At 39.4% G+C, this 19,664-nt stretch overlaps 1 protein-coding gene across 1 annotated transcript in view; it reads left to right on the top strand.

The window, feature by feature from the left end:
• Nucleotides 1–19,664, top strand: part of schip1 (schwannomin interacting protein 1) — a 264,204-nt gene that overhangs the window by 5,745 nt on the left and 238,795 nt on the right. Inside the window, exons 3-5 of the mRNA XM_088011990.1 lie at nt 5,309–5,376; nt 5,637–5,705; nt 7,882–8,023. Coding sequence (XP_087868116.1) covers nt 5,309–5,376; nt 5,637–5,705; nt 7,882–8,023 — 279 coding nt within the window. The remainder of the gene's footprint in view (nt 1–5,308; nt 5,377–5,636; nt 5,706–7,881; nt 8,024–19,664) is intronic.

The raw sequence follows: 19,664 nt of genomic DNA, 5'->3' as shown, positions 1-19,664 counted from the left end.
AAAATGTTATGTCCTTTTGCCTTTGTTTCTTTTTTTTCCTTGTGCTGTCCCTTTTCTGTTTTAACCTCTTTCCTTCTGCTCGTCCTTCCTTCTTCCTTCACTCTTTTTCTTTCTTTGTTCAGTTATTCTTTCATTGTGTCCTTCCTGTCTTCCTCTATTTCCTTCCCTGTTTTCCAACCTCCATCTTTTCTTCCTTCCTCGGTCTTTTGTCCCCCTGCCTGTTTTCCTCCCTACATTCTGTCTTTTCATCCTTCCTTTCTACTTTCTGATTCCTTTCATCTGTCCTTCTTTCCATGTCTTGTGCTCCCATTCTTGCTTTTGTTCATCTTTCTTTTCCCTTCTTATGGCCTTCTTGTGTGTCTCTTTTCATCTCAAAAATCCCTTTTTTGTTGGCTTTGTGTATGTAACATTCAAATTACTGGAATAACTTTAGTTGATTAAACTGTATCCCTGTAAAAGAAAAAAAAATGTTTTTCACATATATGTACAGATACTTTAATATAAAAGACAGAATTACATCTGCATATATTTAGATGTAAAATCCAATAGTTCTAAGAATCAGATTCAGCATGACATCCTCTACAAGGAATGAGAAACACAGAAATGATGTTGCTGTAGTCTTTGTTGCCTTTTGTGTGTGTGTGTGTGTGTGTGTGTGTGTGTGTGTGCGTGTGTGTGTGTGTGTGCGTGTTGGATTGATCTTTCACCCTCTGCCTTATCAACCTGTCAAAAATCCACACACCTTCACATCTACCCAGAAATGTTCTCGTAATCTTTTCCACGATGCCTTTTCCTTAATGATATGCTCTCCCACTCCTCTCAGAATAGCTGAGATTCTGTTTGTGTTAAGCCTGAGGAAATTCATCCCTTCTTTTTCAAGCCATTAGCTAAACACAAAATTAATTGGCAAAAAGTTTTGATAATGCATCAGGCCTCGTGCTCATTATCAGGAGGAATTATAAATCATTAGTGGCTCTCTGCTTATTAAATGAGGAGATTAGTGAAGTGAAATCAGGAGGAGAATTTTAAAAATTTGTCTTTAACCTGTGCTGCTTAAGAATCTGTGATTCTTAAAGGTACAGTACCTTGTGTTGCTATGTATGCCCCCTGGACTTTTTTTTACATTAGAAGTACCAACTTAAATATATTTTTGAGAATTTTAATGTGATAGCACAAAATAGCATGACTGTGAGGTGGAAGGAAAATTATGGTTTTCAGAAATAAAATTCTGAAAAGTCCAACTTGCTCTCAACCCCCTTTACTGCTGTACCCCTAAGTAAAATTAATTGCAACCAATTGCTTTGAGAAGTAACATTGAAAAGCGTGCATCATTTTCCTTCCACTCCACAATTATCCACTCTAACACATATATTTCACATTTGTAAGGTTACAAAATCTGACAAACCAAAAGGCTGTGACTGTTTTTGACAGACAAAATTAGCAGTTTTTTTTATGTCTTTGTACAAATGTCCCTTTTTGCTTTTACCCATTTGTTGCTCCGTTGTGCCTGACTTTGAACCCATTTGCAAGTGCAGCAACATGAGTTTCATGTTAATGTATAGCATTAATTTTACCATCTATCAATAACAAATCGACCATTGCCACTGAACCAGAATGCCCTTCTCCTTCTCTTCAGCCAAAAGGTTTATTAAAAAAGAAATGCATGAACACATCAGTGTTTGCTATATTGCCCTATAGCTACACACAGCAAGGGAAAACGGCACTTATGTAGTCACATGAATGCATCAGTGAGGCCTGCGTCCCTCAGCAGGTCCTTTTTGAGCTCAGGGACTTGAGGCAAAAGAGTAAATGTTGTCTCCATATTACTCCTTGCACACGATCTGCATGTAAATTGATTTCCAATGCGGTGAATAATGAGCATCTTCGCCAGAAGAGCCTTTCTGATTGGGTATTTCCTCAGGCTGATGGGCAAGTCAAGTTACAGCCGGTTGTCCGTTGCTTGCTGCAATCAGATCCACTGGGGTCACTCGGAGACGTGTGTGTGTGTGTGCTCACATATTGACGTGTGACTTTCCTCTTTCTTTTTTTTTTTTTTTTTGTCTGCACTAACAGCGTCGGCTTTACCACTGGCAGAGGATGAAATGGATATTGAGGATCTCCAAAACAGTCAGAGGAATGCGTGTGTGTGTGTGCGTGTGTGTGTGTGTGTGTGTGTGTCTGTTTCAGCTAAGTTTGCCATCGATCTCTGCGAGACATCTAGGACTGAGAAATTATTATTTTAATAACTCATCAATTAAACGGAAGCACGCTTTCTTCTGCCTGTTTGCAGTTTTCCTTCCCTTCCTTCCTCTTTTCCTTCTGTCGTCCATTTTTCAGCAGCTTAATGCTAATTAATGTCTCCCTTCACCTCATCTTGCTCTGCCATCTCCTGACTGCCCTTATTATGGTTCCAAGCCCACGGAAGCGAGAGAACGGGCCATGCAAAGCACGGCCATTCGCCTGCTCCCAGTGGAGAATCCTATTCTAATTGTACAAATTTTCCACAATTTGTTGCTACTTTTCTTCTCTGCTAAAATGTATTGGATGGAAGAACTATAAAATTCTGGAGCGAATCTCATGAGGCAGACAAGTAGAGACTAGCTTCAGTCATATCAATCCTCTGGAATTTACTTTATCTTCATCTTCTGCTTCCACTTACCTGAGTTTGAGTTCTGATGGTGTCAAATTCGGGATGGAAACCCAGAAATCTGAAGTTAAATGCCTGGGATCCTTGTGGGTCTCCTCTCAATGGAATGTGCCCAGCAAAATCTCTAAAGAGAGTTGCCGAATAGACCTCACGATCAGATGTCTGAACCACCTCAGCCGACCCCTTCTGATGCAGAGGAGCAGCTGCTGAACTCAGAACTGCCTCTGCGTGATGGATCTACTTGTCTTATTTCAAACATTGAGCCCAGTCCTCCCACGGAGGTAACTCACCTCAGCCGCTTGGGTCCTGGAAGCGCATTCCTTTATTCATGATTACCTCATGGCCATACTTGAGAGTCGGCCATAGATAGAATGATAAATCAAGAGCTTTGCTGTTTGGGTGTAATCTTTCTTCACCATGACAGAGCTGAGCAGCACCCATTTCCCTTTAGGCGAGTCAACGTGAAGACCCTGCAGAGAGAATTCGAAGATATAAAGCTTAATTGAGAATTTACCTTATTCAAACTCTAATTTTGTATGGATTATGCCTTTCAATTGGCTGAGAGAGCATATACAGCAAAGGCATTAAACATGAAGATAAGTGTATGAAGGTACAGGAAAGACTGACATTGTCCTACCAGCAGACTGCAATCCGTCTATCAATTTGTTGCTCCGTCATGCATCACTTATAAAGACACTTGAACGACACTGTAGGCAGAGACGGCTACTCAACCCAGAGGAAGAAATCCAACTTTTTCCCGGATGAGAACCACAGCGTCAGACAGGGGGAAGCTGAGTCTGCACTCAGTTAACATCTCGAGAACATGCCAAAGGTGTTGGATTGGCCCCAACAGATGCACATCACCACTGTCTCGACTGCAGCATTGTGAACAAGGGGCAGGCCTGGCTGACTTAAACCAGGAGCAGTAACGCGCTTGATTTTATGCTGAAAATTTGGATGGTGTTCTTGCTTAGAGCATACAAGTATCGTATACCCCATACTTCCACAGCATTCCTCATTAAATGCCTCAGGGACCATTTTTGTAGCCCTTCTCCAGATCCATAAAATACATGTGCAGAGGACAATCAGACTCCCATGATCCGCTTGACAGGTCACCAGTGTTAAAGATGTAATCTGAAGCCCCAAAACTATAGCATATCTATTCTAAAAAAGAGAGTTTCATGGACATAAAAGCAGCAGATGTGTTTACTCATCACATTTGTCTGTCTTATAACAAAGGTATTTCCTTGCGGTTTTTGTGACCTACCCTTTTTATTATCGTTTGACTCATTACTCAACTTCCCACGCCATCTGGATGCAGCCTTCAGTCGATGCATCTCTACAATAGTTGATTCATCTAAACTCTTCAAAGAAACCTTTATTGCTTTCTGCCCATTTATATCAATAGGGAACTTCTGCTTTAGTGAGCGGAAAAGCAACTGAACAGAAAAACGAGTATGTTAGAGGTATGGTGTTTGGACAGAATGCATCACTACACAAAGGGGGAAAAAAAAGTTTGAATGTATTTCACCCCAGAGTTATGTACCAATTTTAAGTACATAAGAAGCATATTTTATCTAGTCTGAGTTTTACCAAGGCAAATGGTCAATTAGGGCCATTTGCGGTCTTATCAAACATTGATCAGACCGTAAAAGTCTATTTGTACTTCCTGTAGAAACTTATATGTAATCTTATGTGATAATGTCTCCACCTGGGTCTGTTGCCTAATTACATTCTTGGATTTTAAGCATGTTTAATCGAGGTATTCTTATGCAAATGTTGTGAACATGTCATTATGGGCTTGATGGATAATTATCTGTACAAATATTCTTGCTCTACTATCCCCTGCTGCAGCTAATAGGCCTGCAGTTGTTTATGTAGACATACAGCAGTACCAAGCATAATTTGCATTCATCTAGTTTTGCTTGCTTATACACCTGATAATGGCAAGTATGCTCATTCACGTTTAGCAGTATATCTATTTTCACCAATTCCTGCAGCTTATTAGCAGCAAACTGCTGCTAGATGTTCTTCAATGGTCTGTAACTTCACGCTTTTGTGACACTTAATGCAAGGGTAATAAGTAAAACAGTTTGCTGCACAATGAGCTCATCTTTGGAAATAGTAGCTTACTGCTGCGCTAAGTGGAACTTATTCCGCTCTACCAAAGATCCGTGGCTTGAACAACAGATTGAGATCCATGACAACAGCTGTTTTAAAGTAACTTGAACATTTTATCACGGGAAACTGTGAACTAAATATATTCTCCTAACCTTCATGTACATGGTCTTGGGAACATGTTAGCACCCCTTAAACGTTTTACACAAGTAGTCCCGCTACAATGACAAACTTTAAGTCATCAAACTCTGTCAAAAAGAGTCCAAAGAAGGAATAGCCTGCATAGTTCCAGTTATGTTTTGCCTAATCGAGGTAACTTCCTGAAGAACACGAGTGTTTCTATTCTTTTCAAATAGTAATCAGTTTAAAACTTAAAACATTTAGGTTATACTGTATATAGCAGTTCAGGTAAAGCTATGCCACACAGGAGCAGGTATACGTGAGCCACTTTACATTCATGATGACTACATGTGAAACTACAGCGCCATGCTTTGCAGCATCGCTGGTGAGGGAATCTGAAAACTCTGTATTTTTACCGCACAGGAAGAAGTGAAGAGCTATCATCGCTGCTGCAGCCACAGCGGAGGGCCAGCACTTCAGAAGATTGAGAGGTAAGAGACTGAAATGCCTCAATTTTTACCTCGGTTTTATGGAAACATTTAGTTCATGGAAAGAGGATGTCGGACTATTGAGCAAGCTCAGTTTCTTACCAAACATCGCTTATATTTTGGCTCAACAGAATCGTTTTTTACACTAAGGAGCAAAGAAACCTCCACCAACTGAAGAAATATTTTTTGCCTCAAATAGATGAGCTTTAAACTGCATCTGCTGTGTTGATGGATTTCCATTTGTGTCAATTTGAAACATGCAGGAGCGAGGAGGACAACAAAAACTCGTCTCACCGAGAGCAGCGACAGCACTTGGAGATAAAGGCCACTATGTGAGTATGACCTGCGACCTAAAATTTAAATTTCACACTCCCATCTCACAGCCACAGTACCTTTGGTCCCCGAAAGGACTATGTGCAGCTTTGCACCAGAGATCAATCTATGTGTGGCTTTAATGCAATTTTTGCAGTGATTAGATTTTGGATTCTGGGGTCAGAGTGCAATATTGAGCGCATGAGCTGTTGTAGACTCCAATCTAATGTGGTTCTACCTAAACATGGGCAAACGGCTTCAGTACAACAGTGCGCACTCCCCTCGGGCTTTCACTTCCTTGAAAGTTTGAGCATGGAGAAGAAAAACCTCTCTATGTGTAGCGGTACAAGAAAAAGGTATAGAAAGGTGAAACAAACTGAGGAAAAAAATAAGTTTGGAGAAACTCAGGGGGGAAAAAAAGTCTGAAGAGGGGGAGAACGGAGGCAAAGAAGGGAGCAACAGTGTAGAAAATGGGGCTGGACGAAGGCGGCTGGAGAGGTATTGGTTTTGGAGCGAAGAGTTATGGCTTTATTCAATTTGTTCTATTCGGTTCAGCTGTCTCTCTGCTCCACTGGAGGTGAAGGTGTTTCTCCATCAGGTAATTGATCCTGCGCTCCATCATGAACCTCAGCGTTGGGGGCTGCAGCGGGGGGGGGTGCATGGATGAAAGAGACTCGAAAGTGATAGATGGAGCAAGAACTGTTTGTAAAGGTTGCGAACCGAAGCGTGACAGAAGTCGAGGAGAGAGGTCAAGGAAGTGTGCAAACCAGTGTCAACAAAACATGAAATTGCAAAAGTATAAAGAAAGAAAATAAAAACTGATGGGACAAGTTGGAAAGAAGATTTACATTAGTCATTTTCCATTTAAGAATGAAATAAAAATATCATTATTTACTTCAACATATGTCTAGTCTGTTGTGTTTAATAATTACCGATATTTCACTCATCACTTTGTTCCCTTTGTGTTTTTCTCCTATGTTTACTTGCAGTTTACGTTTGTTTCTTTTCACCCTCTTTATGCTCCCCCACAGTTCCAGTTCACTCAGTTAATTTGACACACCCAGTAAATGAAATCTTGCTGTCATTCACTCATTGTTTGATTGTCCCGTTGCTCTCACTTCTGATCCATTTTCAGGATGCATTTCCTGCTTTTTGCTCCTTGTATTTCTAAGTTTTGTACTGTGCGTTTTAATGAAATCTTCACTCTCCTCAAAGTTTCACCTGCCTCCCGTCTGTGTTTGGGTCCACACTTCACCACACACACATTACAGAAGTTGCTGAGTTTACACAAAATTACCAGACTCAAGGGTGAACTCGTAACAGTCTTGTTTGTGTTAACCATTTCTTGATTTGGATAGTATGTCTCTCTGTCCATATCACAAGACAGTTATTTTGTACATTATTATATTTACACTATGTTCTATTTACCCTAAGACCATTCTGATTTATTTCCTCCTTATCAGTGTTGCACTTTTTAGATCTCATTTTGTGCTAAACTGGTTATTAGTTCTTCTCCACTGTATTTCTGTTAGTGCTAATTTTATGTAAAATTACATTAATGACAAATTTTGGGCCAAAAATAATGTCTTTGGGTTTGTAGTCATATTTTCTCCACTCAGGTTTTTGTACAGGCTTGTATTGGCCTTTCCAGACGAGCTGATTGAGTGGCTGGTCATTTGCTTTGATCATTTGATTGCCCACAGGGCCATCTTAAAGTTTCACAAGCTATGCAAATGTAGGTGGAATAACAAAGTAGAAAAAACAAAACAACAAACAAAACATGAAATAGAAAAACTCCAAAGAATGAAAGTGCACATGGGAAACACATGGAGGCAGTGTGATGGTTTTTGATTAGCTTTCAATAACGCCAGAATCCCATATGTTTAGTTATGTAACGACATACAAAAGAAAGATGAAATCAATGTATTCTCTTCCTACCACTTCACAATATTCCATTTCTTTGTGCTGATCTATCATATAAAATCTGTAATAAATACTTGGATGGGGAAAAAAAAAACTGTTTGGAAATGTGATTAAAAAGCAGAAAAGGCCAGAGGCAATGAGGATTTGTGCAAAGCGCTGCGTGCGTTGGCAGGGGTGTACCTAAAGAAAATGATAAAACTGCAGTATAATTTTAGAATTCAGGTAACACTAATGATTAAGTCAAAATTAAAAACCATAATTGTGTTCTTTTAGCATCCAGCGGGCCTGGCGAGCCAGCATGTCCCGTAAGCTGAGCCCAGAGGTCCCAGACGAGAACCGCACCAGACACGGGTGGGAAGAGACCAGGACCTCAGAGAAAGTCCTCAACCCTGTGGTGGCTTCAGATATTTTCCCGGTAAGACTGCGGAAAAGTGAATCAAACGGACCACCATATGGCGCGAGATGAAAGTCAGTCAGCAGTGAGAGGCGCAGGCATCTTGTCCGCTGCGCCGTTTGAATTATCAAGCTCTCATCTGTTGTTTCTGTGGAGCATGAAAAAAACAAAAAACAAAAAAACAAAAAAACAACAAACGGACGAGCATATGCATGAATAAAAAGACTAATGGGGAAGAAAGCAAACAGGAGGGAACAGGGGAGGGGTGTTTTCCTCTGCTGTCATTTGGTGGGGGGCCGCGGGGGTCGCACTGGCTAAGGTGGATGGGAGGCCAGCTGGCACCGTGCCCGGATCCGTAATTAGCCGTTAATTAGGTGAATTTTCAAAGCTGGTTGATTGATTAATGAAGTGCCTCTGCCCTCTTTGTCCCCCGCCTCGCCCCTCCACCGGCACTTTGTAATCTTGAGGCAGTGTGCAGAATTAAAGAGTGCTCACAGGGCATGACAGCCAAACAAAAAGCCAGAAAACAAAACAATGGGACAATCAGCAGACAGAGAGAGAGAGGTGTGAATGAGAAAATCACAAAGAAAGCTGAGCTGGAGAAGCACAGGCAGAGATAAGAGGATAGATATGGATATGTGAAAAAGATTCCTTTAGATCACCTCAACTTCTAAGTGTCAGACTCAGACACGCACACACGCAGACATAAACCGTGCTGTGCTGCCTCCCCGTTGTCTGTTGGCTCTCACAGTGTAGTAATCACACCGAGACGCACAAGCTGCCTGTGCACACCTGCCCACGCTCTTTGCAAAGACTTAGCACAGAAAAATATGATGTCATGTCTCCGTGCTCAGCAGCTGTGGCAGCTTTGTGTGGGTTAGATTTTTTTTTTTTTTTTTTTTTAGCCCACTCCTTTTTTCTGTGTTGGTGAGATGATGTCCTGATGAGACCTGGTGTGAATGTGCCTATGGAAATGTTGTCCTGTCAAGCTATTGTGTATTTTTGGATGTAGTTGGGATTTTGGCTCATTATCTTCAACTCAAATGTTGAAAGAATGTTCCATTAATACCATCAGTTAACCTCATGCTACTTTCAGCAGATGTTTTTACTCACGACACTATGCTACTTGCTTGAAACTAAATATGACACTTATTCCATCAGTTACTTTTTTATTAAATTGGCTAATAATTTCAAATTAAGGCAAGTTATGCTGCTCTTGAAATGCAAATATAAAAGTCTTCATCTTGTAATTACCCATGTTTTTACTCTTCATTTTAGTTTTGTTACAAAGAGGCCTGAAAAAGTTAATTGAGTTGAGCGAACACATTCATTGAACGCCGCTAAATAAAGCATCTGTTTTTTGATCAGTGACCCCTATCCCATTCTTGTTTTTGGAAATACACAAAAAAGGTTGCCCAAAACACCAGAAAATAATCAATCCAAAAAAACAGTTTCAATCAGGTAAAGTATTGAGACACTTCTGATGTTTTCGATCAATGACTAAATAATCAGTTTTCTACAAAAGTAAATCTTCAGTGTATGTTTTGTTAAAATATTGTTTAGTTTATTTATTAAATGAAATTAAAAAAATCTCAAAAGTTTGTTGCACATTAAAATAATTAAACACAGACTGGCTAAAAATTGCATTAATGACTGTGTGCTTGTAAAGTAGATTCTAATTCCTGTTTACAAAAATTCATATTTATTCCTTTAAGATTTTTTTCCACAGACTTTATTACATAAAACTGTGTTCAGGTGTAAAATGTACTTCACACAAACTGAAAACTAAAAAGTGCAACGGAGGCACTTTAAAGCTTACGTGCTCAGGATAACATTCAGAATCGCCTTAAAAGCAAAGACCACATAAAGCAATCAAAATAATAAAATCATCCAATTACAACCATGATGTTACATTTCGAAATGTTTTCAAAAAGCTTAGCCGAACTAAGGCAACTCTTGTATTTGGTCCTTCCACTTACGGTAGTTGCTTTTGTTGAATTATGTACATTTACCCTTATAGGTCAAAATTAATTTTATTTTGGATTTTTTTAATTAGCAATCACATCATCACTTGACATCGCCGATACTGTTTTGTTAGCATCAGTAAAAGTCCACAGTGTTTGAGAGATGATGGGTTAATTCTGATTATGGACATGACACTTTGTTTTCCTCATTACTCTTCTTGCATTTCCTCTTTTTATGTGATTACTCACAGTAATTGCAGAAAGTGCTAGAGTTGTGTTTTTGTGTGTGTGTGTGTGTGTGTGTGTGAAGTTTGACTCGATTATAATAATTACAAGCAGGAAAAAAAAAAACATACAAAAGCATGTTTACTGTAACTCGGCCTTATCCTTTGGATGCTTGTAAGCTTTAGTTGGAATCCACTGAGATTATTTTTCACCATTCGAGCCACTTTTCACTCAGAAAGGCGCAAATGCCCGGTCTTCCCTCGAGCACCTTTACCCTTTCTACTCCATTGCATCACTCCTTTTGCCTATATTTTCTTCTCTTCCTTCCTCTGTCCATCACACTCTAATCCCTCTGTCTTTCTCACTTCGTCTGTCCTCATTCACGCTGCATCCCTCTCTGCTGTGGCAGTTTGGGCTCTGAAGGACAGACATTAATCAGTGTAAGGCCAGGGTGCCACATTATATCTTTCTGAGTGTTGGTGCTCATGTTGGCTCATGTGGGTTTGAAGGACCTTGCTGCTGCCCTGTAGGGGAGCGGGGAAGGTTCAAACATACTTTATACATATTTTATGAAACTCCAATATTGAACACACTCACACACACACACATGCGCACACACACACAGGCATACGCTCGGAGAAGATACCGCAGCACACATTCTTCATCTTCCATTGGAAAACATTCTTTGATTTACACTCAGGAATTCAACTGTTTGCATCAGTGTCAGGCTGACATTGCAGCTGCATGTCTGGAAATGATGATCTGCTGTAAAACTAGACCCAAATGTAATATTTATGCACTAAGGGCCTCGACTCGTCATGTCCTGCTCTGGCCATGCCTGGGTTATTGATAGTAAATCAATGGTTTTGACTGCTGCAACGATTCTGCTGGTTTATGTTGGCAGATCTCTGGCAGCCGCCGTATTGGCAAATTTGTTTTGTTGATGCAAAACAGTGAAAGGAGGAAATAATTTGACAATCGGTTATTCTTTTAACTGGTAAAATGGATTGAAAAATATTCAAAAAAATTACTTAAATATGTATATTTACATTCTGACATGATTTAATAAAACGACCAATCAATCTGAGATTAAAGATCAAATTTGCAGCCGATTTTAAAAACAATGATACCAGTCCATTACACGGCCCATAGTTTAATTAAAACTCAGGGTATTTTTCAAAGGCAGGGCTGCATTATGTGCATTCACAACCTGGTGCTTTCTGAAATGTACAGGTGTAATATTTACGACACCCAGGGCCGTTTTCTGAATAACCGGCCTGTTGTATGGCATTTTCAAGTTTCTTTCTGCTTATTTGTCCGTACTGTTTTGGGTCATGCTGATCACTTCCGTTATTCATTTCAGGTTAACTTCCCTTGTATTTATTCAGTACTTGCCTCTTTCCGAGAACTTATAGGTTGCTTTCTGAAAGTTTCAGTTTACTTTTCAGAAGCACTTTCAGGGATCATCCTTTACTGCAGGAAGACGTCTGACCTTCTGCTTCCTGAAAAATTCAGGTTACCTTCTTCAACTTTCAAGTTAAAATAAAGATATTTTTAAGTGGTTACCAAAAACATACAGACTATATTGTCAGAACTTATGGGAGAGGATGTTTTTTTTTTTTTTTTTTTCAAAATTTACTATGTATTTTTCTTGAAATTACAGGTCTGGAAAATATAAAGTAGGACTACTATCTTATGTCCTTTATTATATATACATGTTTTTTTTTGTTTGTTTGTTTTTTTTCCAGGATGTGGTGGGAGCCATAGTGCAAGTAAGTCCATAGAAAGTACCTGGTTGTACGCCATGTCAGAATACAGCCTGGTTTCTAAGAAAAATCCTGCAAGTTAAGAGAAAGTCAGTGCTGAGATTGTTTTTATCTGAAAATCTGTAATTAGCATCTCAGTAAGTTACCTCACCGAGACGTTTTCACTGCAATATTGAATGCAGATGAGGTCTTGAACTCTGCAAATGTCTTAGCCTTGAAACATGTGGTTACTTATAGAAAAGGATCTAAAAGCTGCATTATAAGTCATTTGACAGCAATTACTTTTTCATCATCATACATGTAGATTATTGTTAGGCAACTCACATCCTTTGCTCTGCATTTAGCTTTGAAGGTCTTCTCCTTTGTAGAGTGACCTCAATATGTAGAAGTCTTTAAGCATGCATTTCCATGTAAGTGCTGACTGGTGCTGCCGTGGATCCATGTGATTTACACGGGCGTGTGGCCTTCTGGGATGTTTTAGTTGGTTTTATTCAGAGCCACAAGCCAAGGATCAAAGCTAACGTGTTGAAATGAGAGAGCAGACGAGCTGCTTCAGAGTCATTTCTCTGAACCCGTGCTGACGCTAAACAACCCGGTAACTAATGAAGTCATTTTAGTGATGGATGTCCCAGAAAAGTGCAGTAAGAAAACGGAGGAGGAAAAAAAAAATCCTGTTGCCTAAAAACTTCAAACATAAACACACACATAAATGTACCTTTGCTTAGCTTGCAGGACGTCTGTGTCCATCGCCGTCTGTTTGCGAAAGTTGTTTGTAGACATTGATCTGCTGCTACCTCTGTGACTTGTTTGCACTCCCCCCTCTCCACCTTACTTTCTGAGGAGAAAGTGTTGGTGTAAGCGTTTCTGCAGGCTGCGTGGGAGATCGTTCTCTCATCTCTTACCACCAATAATCTCACAAGGCAAAGAGACGGCTCCATCCCTGCTGCCACCACTACCCCAACCTTAATCCCTTTTTCTCACACTCACTTCATGTCATTCCCTCCTTACGCCTCCCACTGCTTCTTCCATGGAGAGACACACAGGCACAAGCAAACACACCGCATCTCACTCCTCTTCCCCACCCCCCTCTCCCCCCCACACACACACTTCGCCCCTCCCCTCTGTATTTGCTAACAAATGTTTTATTGGTGTCAGTCGGTGTCTGGTTTCAAATGAATTTATACACCTCTGCTGGAGAGTTGACATCGATCGGGCTTAACTCATTTAACAGTCATGACATTTGCCTATTAGCTTATTTACTGTCAAAACAGGCCTGAGCTCAGCTGGCTTGCTGAGAGACAGTAACTCTCACATTTGTATCCGTCACAGAAGTTAAATTTGACTGCCTGTGCAAAATATAAACTCCGGAGGAATATTCAGGCCCTGGCGAGCAGACAGAGATGGACTCGCAGGCAGTAAAGCTACCACCCATCATGGTATAAATCGATATAAACTCCATCATTTTATTATCAAAACAGCAAAAACGGCAAAATTACAAAAGCTGACATCAGACTGGCTTCTCCACCCCACCTCCCCATGTTTCTCTTAAAGGATTGCTTGTCAGCTTCAATGTTATGAGTACTGTTGCTGGGCTTTTTTTCCCATTACGGAGAGCATCTTCACTAAAAAAATATTTACTTTTTACAGTAATTTTAACTGATTTTGTCTGTTTTTCATCATCCAAGTTAAAGATGCACTAATCAACTATTTGGACCGATTTATGACATCTTTGACATGAAAATATTGGTCATTTGGATTTTTAAATTGTTTTTGTAATAAAAATATGAGGCCATGAGCAGTTATTAAACATTTATTTTTTTCAGTCGATTTCAGAGTAGTTGCCACATAATTTTTCTATTCCAAAGGAAAGACAAAATAATTATAGAGTTCAGATATAAACTGCCTTCTACATTGTATTTTACTACAGTCTCAGCATTAACGTGTATTCCCTGGAGAAGATGCATTTTGGACTTTTATTTTCAAAACTCTGCCGACTTTTCTAAATCCACCATGTTTCATAAGTGACAGAGATTTAAGTGGTAAAAAAGATCAGAGTAACTTTTGCTGCGTTCCGTTCAACCTTCCTGTTATCTGTCTTAACTTTCTCTCACTCTTCATCAGCCAAACTGAACCACAATCATGTCTGGTCTCTGGACATATGAATGTGGACAGATCTTGATGTGTTGGAGAAAACACATGTTAAAGAGATTTTTACACTTCTAATTCATCTTTATTTTTCTAAAAAAAAAAACTCACTACTTGATTTTACAAAAAATAACCTTGAATACTCTTCTTGTAAAATCACCCACGCAGGTCTTCAGCAGGACCTGGTACTGCTTACATATAATCCATTAACTGATTAGGAATAGATTGTGATTTTGAGTTTTTGAGGTTTTGGCGGTCACCTGTCAGCACCGTTTAAACCAAAAATTGAACTATTACAATAAAAAAGTTGACATTTTCTAATATAGCAATGCACCTGGCTGTGCATTGCTACATGGGAAAAATTACTTGGAGTGTCATGCAGTGACTACTTGAGCATTTAAATCATACTCGCTGCAGTACCACTTCGAAACACAATGGTGTCACTGTCGAGAAAAAAACAATACACAGCAGGAATAGCAACAGAACGTAACAGATTTATATTTACAGATCTTTGCTGAATTAGAGCTCATTCCTGGTGTCATATGAGAAACTGCATGTTTCATATACTTTGTTTGTGTCTGTACATGGACGCAGTGTTGTCTGAGTGTGTTATAAATTACACATGTAGATTTGTGCTGTATTATAAAAGTTTTTTAACATCTTAAAAGTACTCTGTTTTATAAATATTGTTAAGATATAGGGAGTGTTATCAGCGTATCCCAAAATGCCAAAACAATCTCAGTCATCTCTTCTGATTCTCCAGGACATAATCTTTTTCTGCTAGCTTCTCTTTACTTTGCCATTATTGTGAAGTTATTGATGTGTAACCTTAGGGTAAATGAAATATGGACTTCTATTTTCATGTTTTCAAGCCTTTCAGTTTGAGATAAAGATTACAATCTTCCTTTAACTCAAGAAAATGGCAGCAAACTTTGTGTTTTGCAGATAGAGGCTCAACAAAGTAAAAAAAAAAAAAGAATGACAATGAGAAAGATTTCTGCAGATTGCATTTGTTGGACAAAACAAATTAGTACAGCTTTAGCTTGCAATGTTGCTGTAAGTGGATCATGATGCCTCACAGTTGTGCTAATTCACCCAGGCCAACAGCTATTATTTGAAACAAAGAAATTATTTTCCGTAAGGATTTTATGGGTGTAAGCACCATAAACCTACACTCCAAAGTAAAGTTCCAAAATAGCTATTGATTTTGAGGGAGCCCATTGGGAAGATATCTTAGCGATTCATCATCGCTATTTGGCAGAAAGGGAAAATGAGGAGAGGATAAAGCTAATGTCTCCGGGAGGCGGAGGGAGGATGATGGATGTTTAAAAATACGAAAGTTGAGAGTGATGGCAGCTAGATAAGATGTGGTGGGATTTGAAATGATTATTAGAATCATAACTCTATGTCTGAGTCTCGGCGAGTCTAAATTTCTGCTTGAGTTTAAGAGTTTGTGCAGGTGCAGATGCTTACAAAATATTCATGGCCCTTTTTTATAATGATACATTTCTTTGTGTTTTATTGGGATTTTTTTGCTGCATACCATTGAGAAGGTTATTCATTCATCTGATTCAGGTGTGTTGGACCTGGGCATACCTAAGAGTTGCAGAACAACGACTCTCGAGAACTGGAGTGGAAGACCCCTGGTATAAACTATCCCACTTTTGCTATGTTTATATGTTTAGACACGATCTTCTGCCCCAGGCTAAGGTTCTCTGCAGGAGGCATCAAGGGGTTGTCAGTATCCAGATGTACCAAGTTATGAAAGTTAAAATTTTGAAACTGTAAAAAATTTCCACCTTACCATTCTTCTTTTTAATGAGAGACCAGAGAAACCACATGAGGGACTTATATCTTCTTCAGCTGAATTACTAAGTGTAACTTAACTCCTCCTTCACCACCTTTTGATAAACTGTAAGTAGTCTTACTGTAAAATGGATGCTACTGCTTTTTTCTTGAACGACTGAAAAGATTGGAGTCATTCTGGTCACAAAAAGCACTGACAGTCATGTTATAGAAACTAAAGGATCTTCCAGCAACCCCATTGCAAAACCAAGAAATTATAATATTATACCTTTTTGTTTTGGGTTTTTGTGAACAAAACAAAAGCTACTCCATTAACAACCATCTAAATAGGCGATGCAAAGTAAGAACAAGCATTTGGGGATTTAGGCACCCCTGAATGGTTGCCGAGGGAGATTCAAGCATTCCTCAAACATGTGTGAAAAACTCTAAGCAGCAACATTTTTTCTATGTAGGAAAAACATTATGACATGATATAAAGCTCAAAGTCACTTTTCCAATTTCCCTACCCCGCCTTTAAAATCATAGTGAAATGTTCACATTTTACTGTTTTAGAATGTGAACAGTGTTGTGGTTGTCAAATTGCATAGTACTGTGTGTATATCAAAGGAGCTGTTTCATGTTTATACCTTCAGAGTAACACACGTACCTGTGTACTCATTAACCCACTCAAGTGTGCACACACGAGCAGTCTCCACTGGCACATTAAGCGCATCCGATGACCTCCTGCAGGACAAATCAATTAAATCAATATCATACAACCACAGAGCAAAAAAATAAACCAGAACAAAATAGACACAAAACAAAAGAAAAATATGTTGAAAGGTTGTTTGTATTTTTTGTTTGGAAACCAAGGGTCTTTAGACAGTTTATTGGAAAATTTCCAGCAGTTCATGTCCTGCATTTTAATAAAACCAATATTTTACAGCTGCTGCATGGGGATTTGATTGGAGGCCGTGAACCCCCTACAAGCCTCTAATTGGTTATTTATGTAGAAAACATGGCATTTAGCTGACGCTACTTAAACTAAACCCGTGTAGCGTTGTGTGAATGCTTACATATGGCAGCATATAAACATGGACATGCCACCTTTATGCACACAAACCGGCTATAACCAGGCATAAATCTGCTGGAGGCATCTCCCTACCATCTGGAGAAGTAATAACAATCTGGAACCTAAGGCAATATCCTCCCCTGTTCTATTTCAACACAACCCTCCCTGCACACGCACACACACACACGCACACACACACACGCACAGACGCACACATTCCTGGCTATCTTCTCCTTCTTTTCCCCGTCCTACAGGCGCTTGTGTTTTTTATTTGTCCTTTCTTCCGCCATTTACTTCAGTGTGCTTTCCAACATCACTTCCTCCTCAGATCTATACGGTCTGTTCGTATGTGGACACCGTCTCCCGCTCGGATAGACTCGGGCCACATGGCCAGTGAGTCTGCCCATAATGAGATCTCTGGAGGAAAAAGGAGTGGCATAAAAAGGTGGTAGAGGGCAGGAAAGAGTGGAAGAAGAGCTGGGGGTTAATCTCCATTCTGACCCACTCAAATGTGGGAAACATCTGCAATAGCTTCCCCTCGTCTAACTTCAAGTCTAATTTCGACCCTTCTTGAAGAACCCCTCCCGTTTGTTCATTAGCTATGTACCATTACTGTCTATTAAGCAGATCAGAGGCATGACAATCCCCTTCTGACAGCATTCCTGCTGTGCTTACAGAGCCCTCGCTATTGTGGGAAGGCTGAAGGAGAAGCGAGGATACTCAGAGGAGAAGGACTTCTAGGTTGGAAAGGAAATTCAAAAGCACAGGGGATAGCACTGAATGGGGGGGAAGGGGAAGAGATATAATGCCCATGCTGGGTTACGGTTTATTTTTAAATGAAGTGCAGAAGAAGAATATCTTATGTGCATAAGATATTCATGCCTTCACTACTTATTATAGCACCTTGCTGTTGCTGTACCTTTAGGGAGAAAAGAAAAAGTTTACAAAAGGATTTAACAAAATGAAGTTAATCAGACACAACTATGCTTTTTAATATTCCAATAGCAATGGGCCAAAGATAAATCCTGACAGGAACAGGAGATAAAATAAGATATAAGAGGAAATTCCAATTGACAAGAAGTAGCAACAAAAGAGATACTCTTCATAATAATAAAGGTGGAGTCTCATGCTAATGTCACAACACGTTGCAATATAAAGCTATCTTAAACTATGATAATATTCATCAGTCTGTCTCATAATCTATCAAAATCAATCTAAAGAATTGATTCTTTGTTTTCGTCTTCAATTTTGATTTATTTTCAATTAATTACTCAATTTAACTGCTGCTTAAAATACTAAAGGTTGTTATTTTCTAAAGGTTATTTAATCTAACCAACAAGAATATGACTGTAAATAAATCTAGCATGTCTTAGCATTCAATTGTGAAGCGTACACATGACACAACCAAAAACAATAATCATAGATGGATCTAGAGAGGGTGATCAGTTCTCTCTCAACTAGTTGAGCAACATCTTCTTCTCGAGGATTTCTGTGGTCTCGGTCAGAACTCGAACCTCCGGGAACCAAACGCTTCTGAGGGATAAGATGTCACAAGGAATTGATCACCCACTCAGAAAGGGCCTCTGGGTAATGTCAGAACTGTGTCGCTTTATTCAGCCAATGAAAAATGGATTCTATCATTTTTTTTCTGAAACACCTTCCTTAGACTCAGATAGCTCCATTTTCTAAAGATGCCAACAGTCTGCCAATGTTGGATAGCTATCTCACCACATTTAAATATCCACCATTATGTAAGGCTTGTACTAACACAAAGTTAAATAAAACCTGGTAAGGATAACAACAAGATTATAAATTAGCACATTGGCCATCCTTGCCACCAACCACAGGAGTAGCAGCTATTTTTGACTAGATTTTGTGGTTTATTAAAGTGTCTTGTGGAAAAGTATTTCTTCAAAGTTTAAACCGAAGTAAGGGAATCTTCGCTACATAAAATTTTATGTGTAGCTAAATCACTCTGCTGTTAGTTAATCTTGTTCGACTTGATTCATCAGGTTTCCTACAGCGAATAAGTACTTTGACCATCACTCTTATGGGAAAAATGAGTCATGTTTTTATGAAACACATTCAGTTTTAATGCTGACTCATGTCCACCACTGAAACTGACAACAATGGATACCTGAGCACCAGAATTCACCCTAGAAGAAGAGAAAATAGTCCAATGAATCACATTTTCTGTTCTGGTAAGTCACATGGATGGTACAAATATTTCCTATTTTGACAGGACAGTTTGTCCAATAAGAGCATGAACAGTTCAGTTATGATTAGAAGAACGCAAACAAGAGTTTGATTGGTTAACACGATCTAAAGAATCCCCAGATCTCAACCACACGCCATAGCGCACACCTTCAGGACTCTAGTGGAGTCCATGCTCTGACCCAACAGGGATCTTTTAGCACTATGCTACACACTGCAATGGGCTTTGGTCATAATGTTATGCTGGATCGTTTATGTCGTGTTGTTTTTGTCTTTCTCTTAGATGCACCTAATTTCCTGGAAATGTTTATGTAAAATAACCATTTAAATATGTTTTCTGATGGCCAGTGCATGCTCTGCCAGCAGGGAGCTGTTCTGTAATCAAACAGACAGTCAACACTAAAGGAAGCTTTATTGTCACTCAGACGACAAGACCAGAGGTGCTCAGCAGGATAAATCTGCACTTCCCCTGAGCTTTGCTCAGAGCATAA

Source organism: Poecilia mexicana, unplaced genomic scaffold (genome assembly GCF_051168715.1).
Source record: "Poecilia mexicana isolate PSO_F unplaced genomic scaffold, ASM5116871v1 scaffold_13, whole genome shotgun sequence".
NCBI lineage: Eukaryota > Metazoa > Chordata > Actinopteri > Cyprinodontiformes > Poeciliidae > Poecilia > Poecilia mexicana.
The sequence above is the reverse complement of the archived record's forward strand: the minus strand, read 5'-3'. Positions and strand labels throughout refer to the sequence as shown.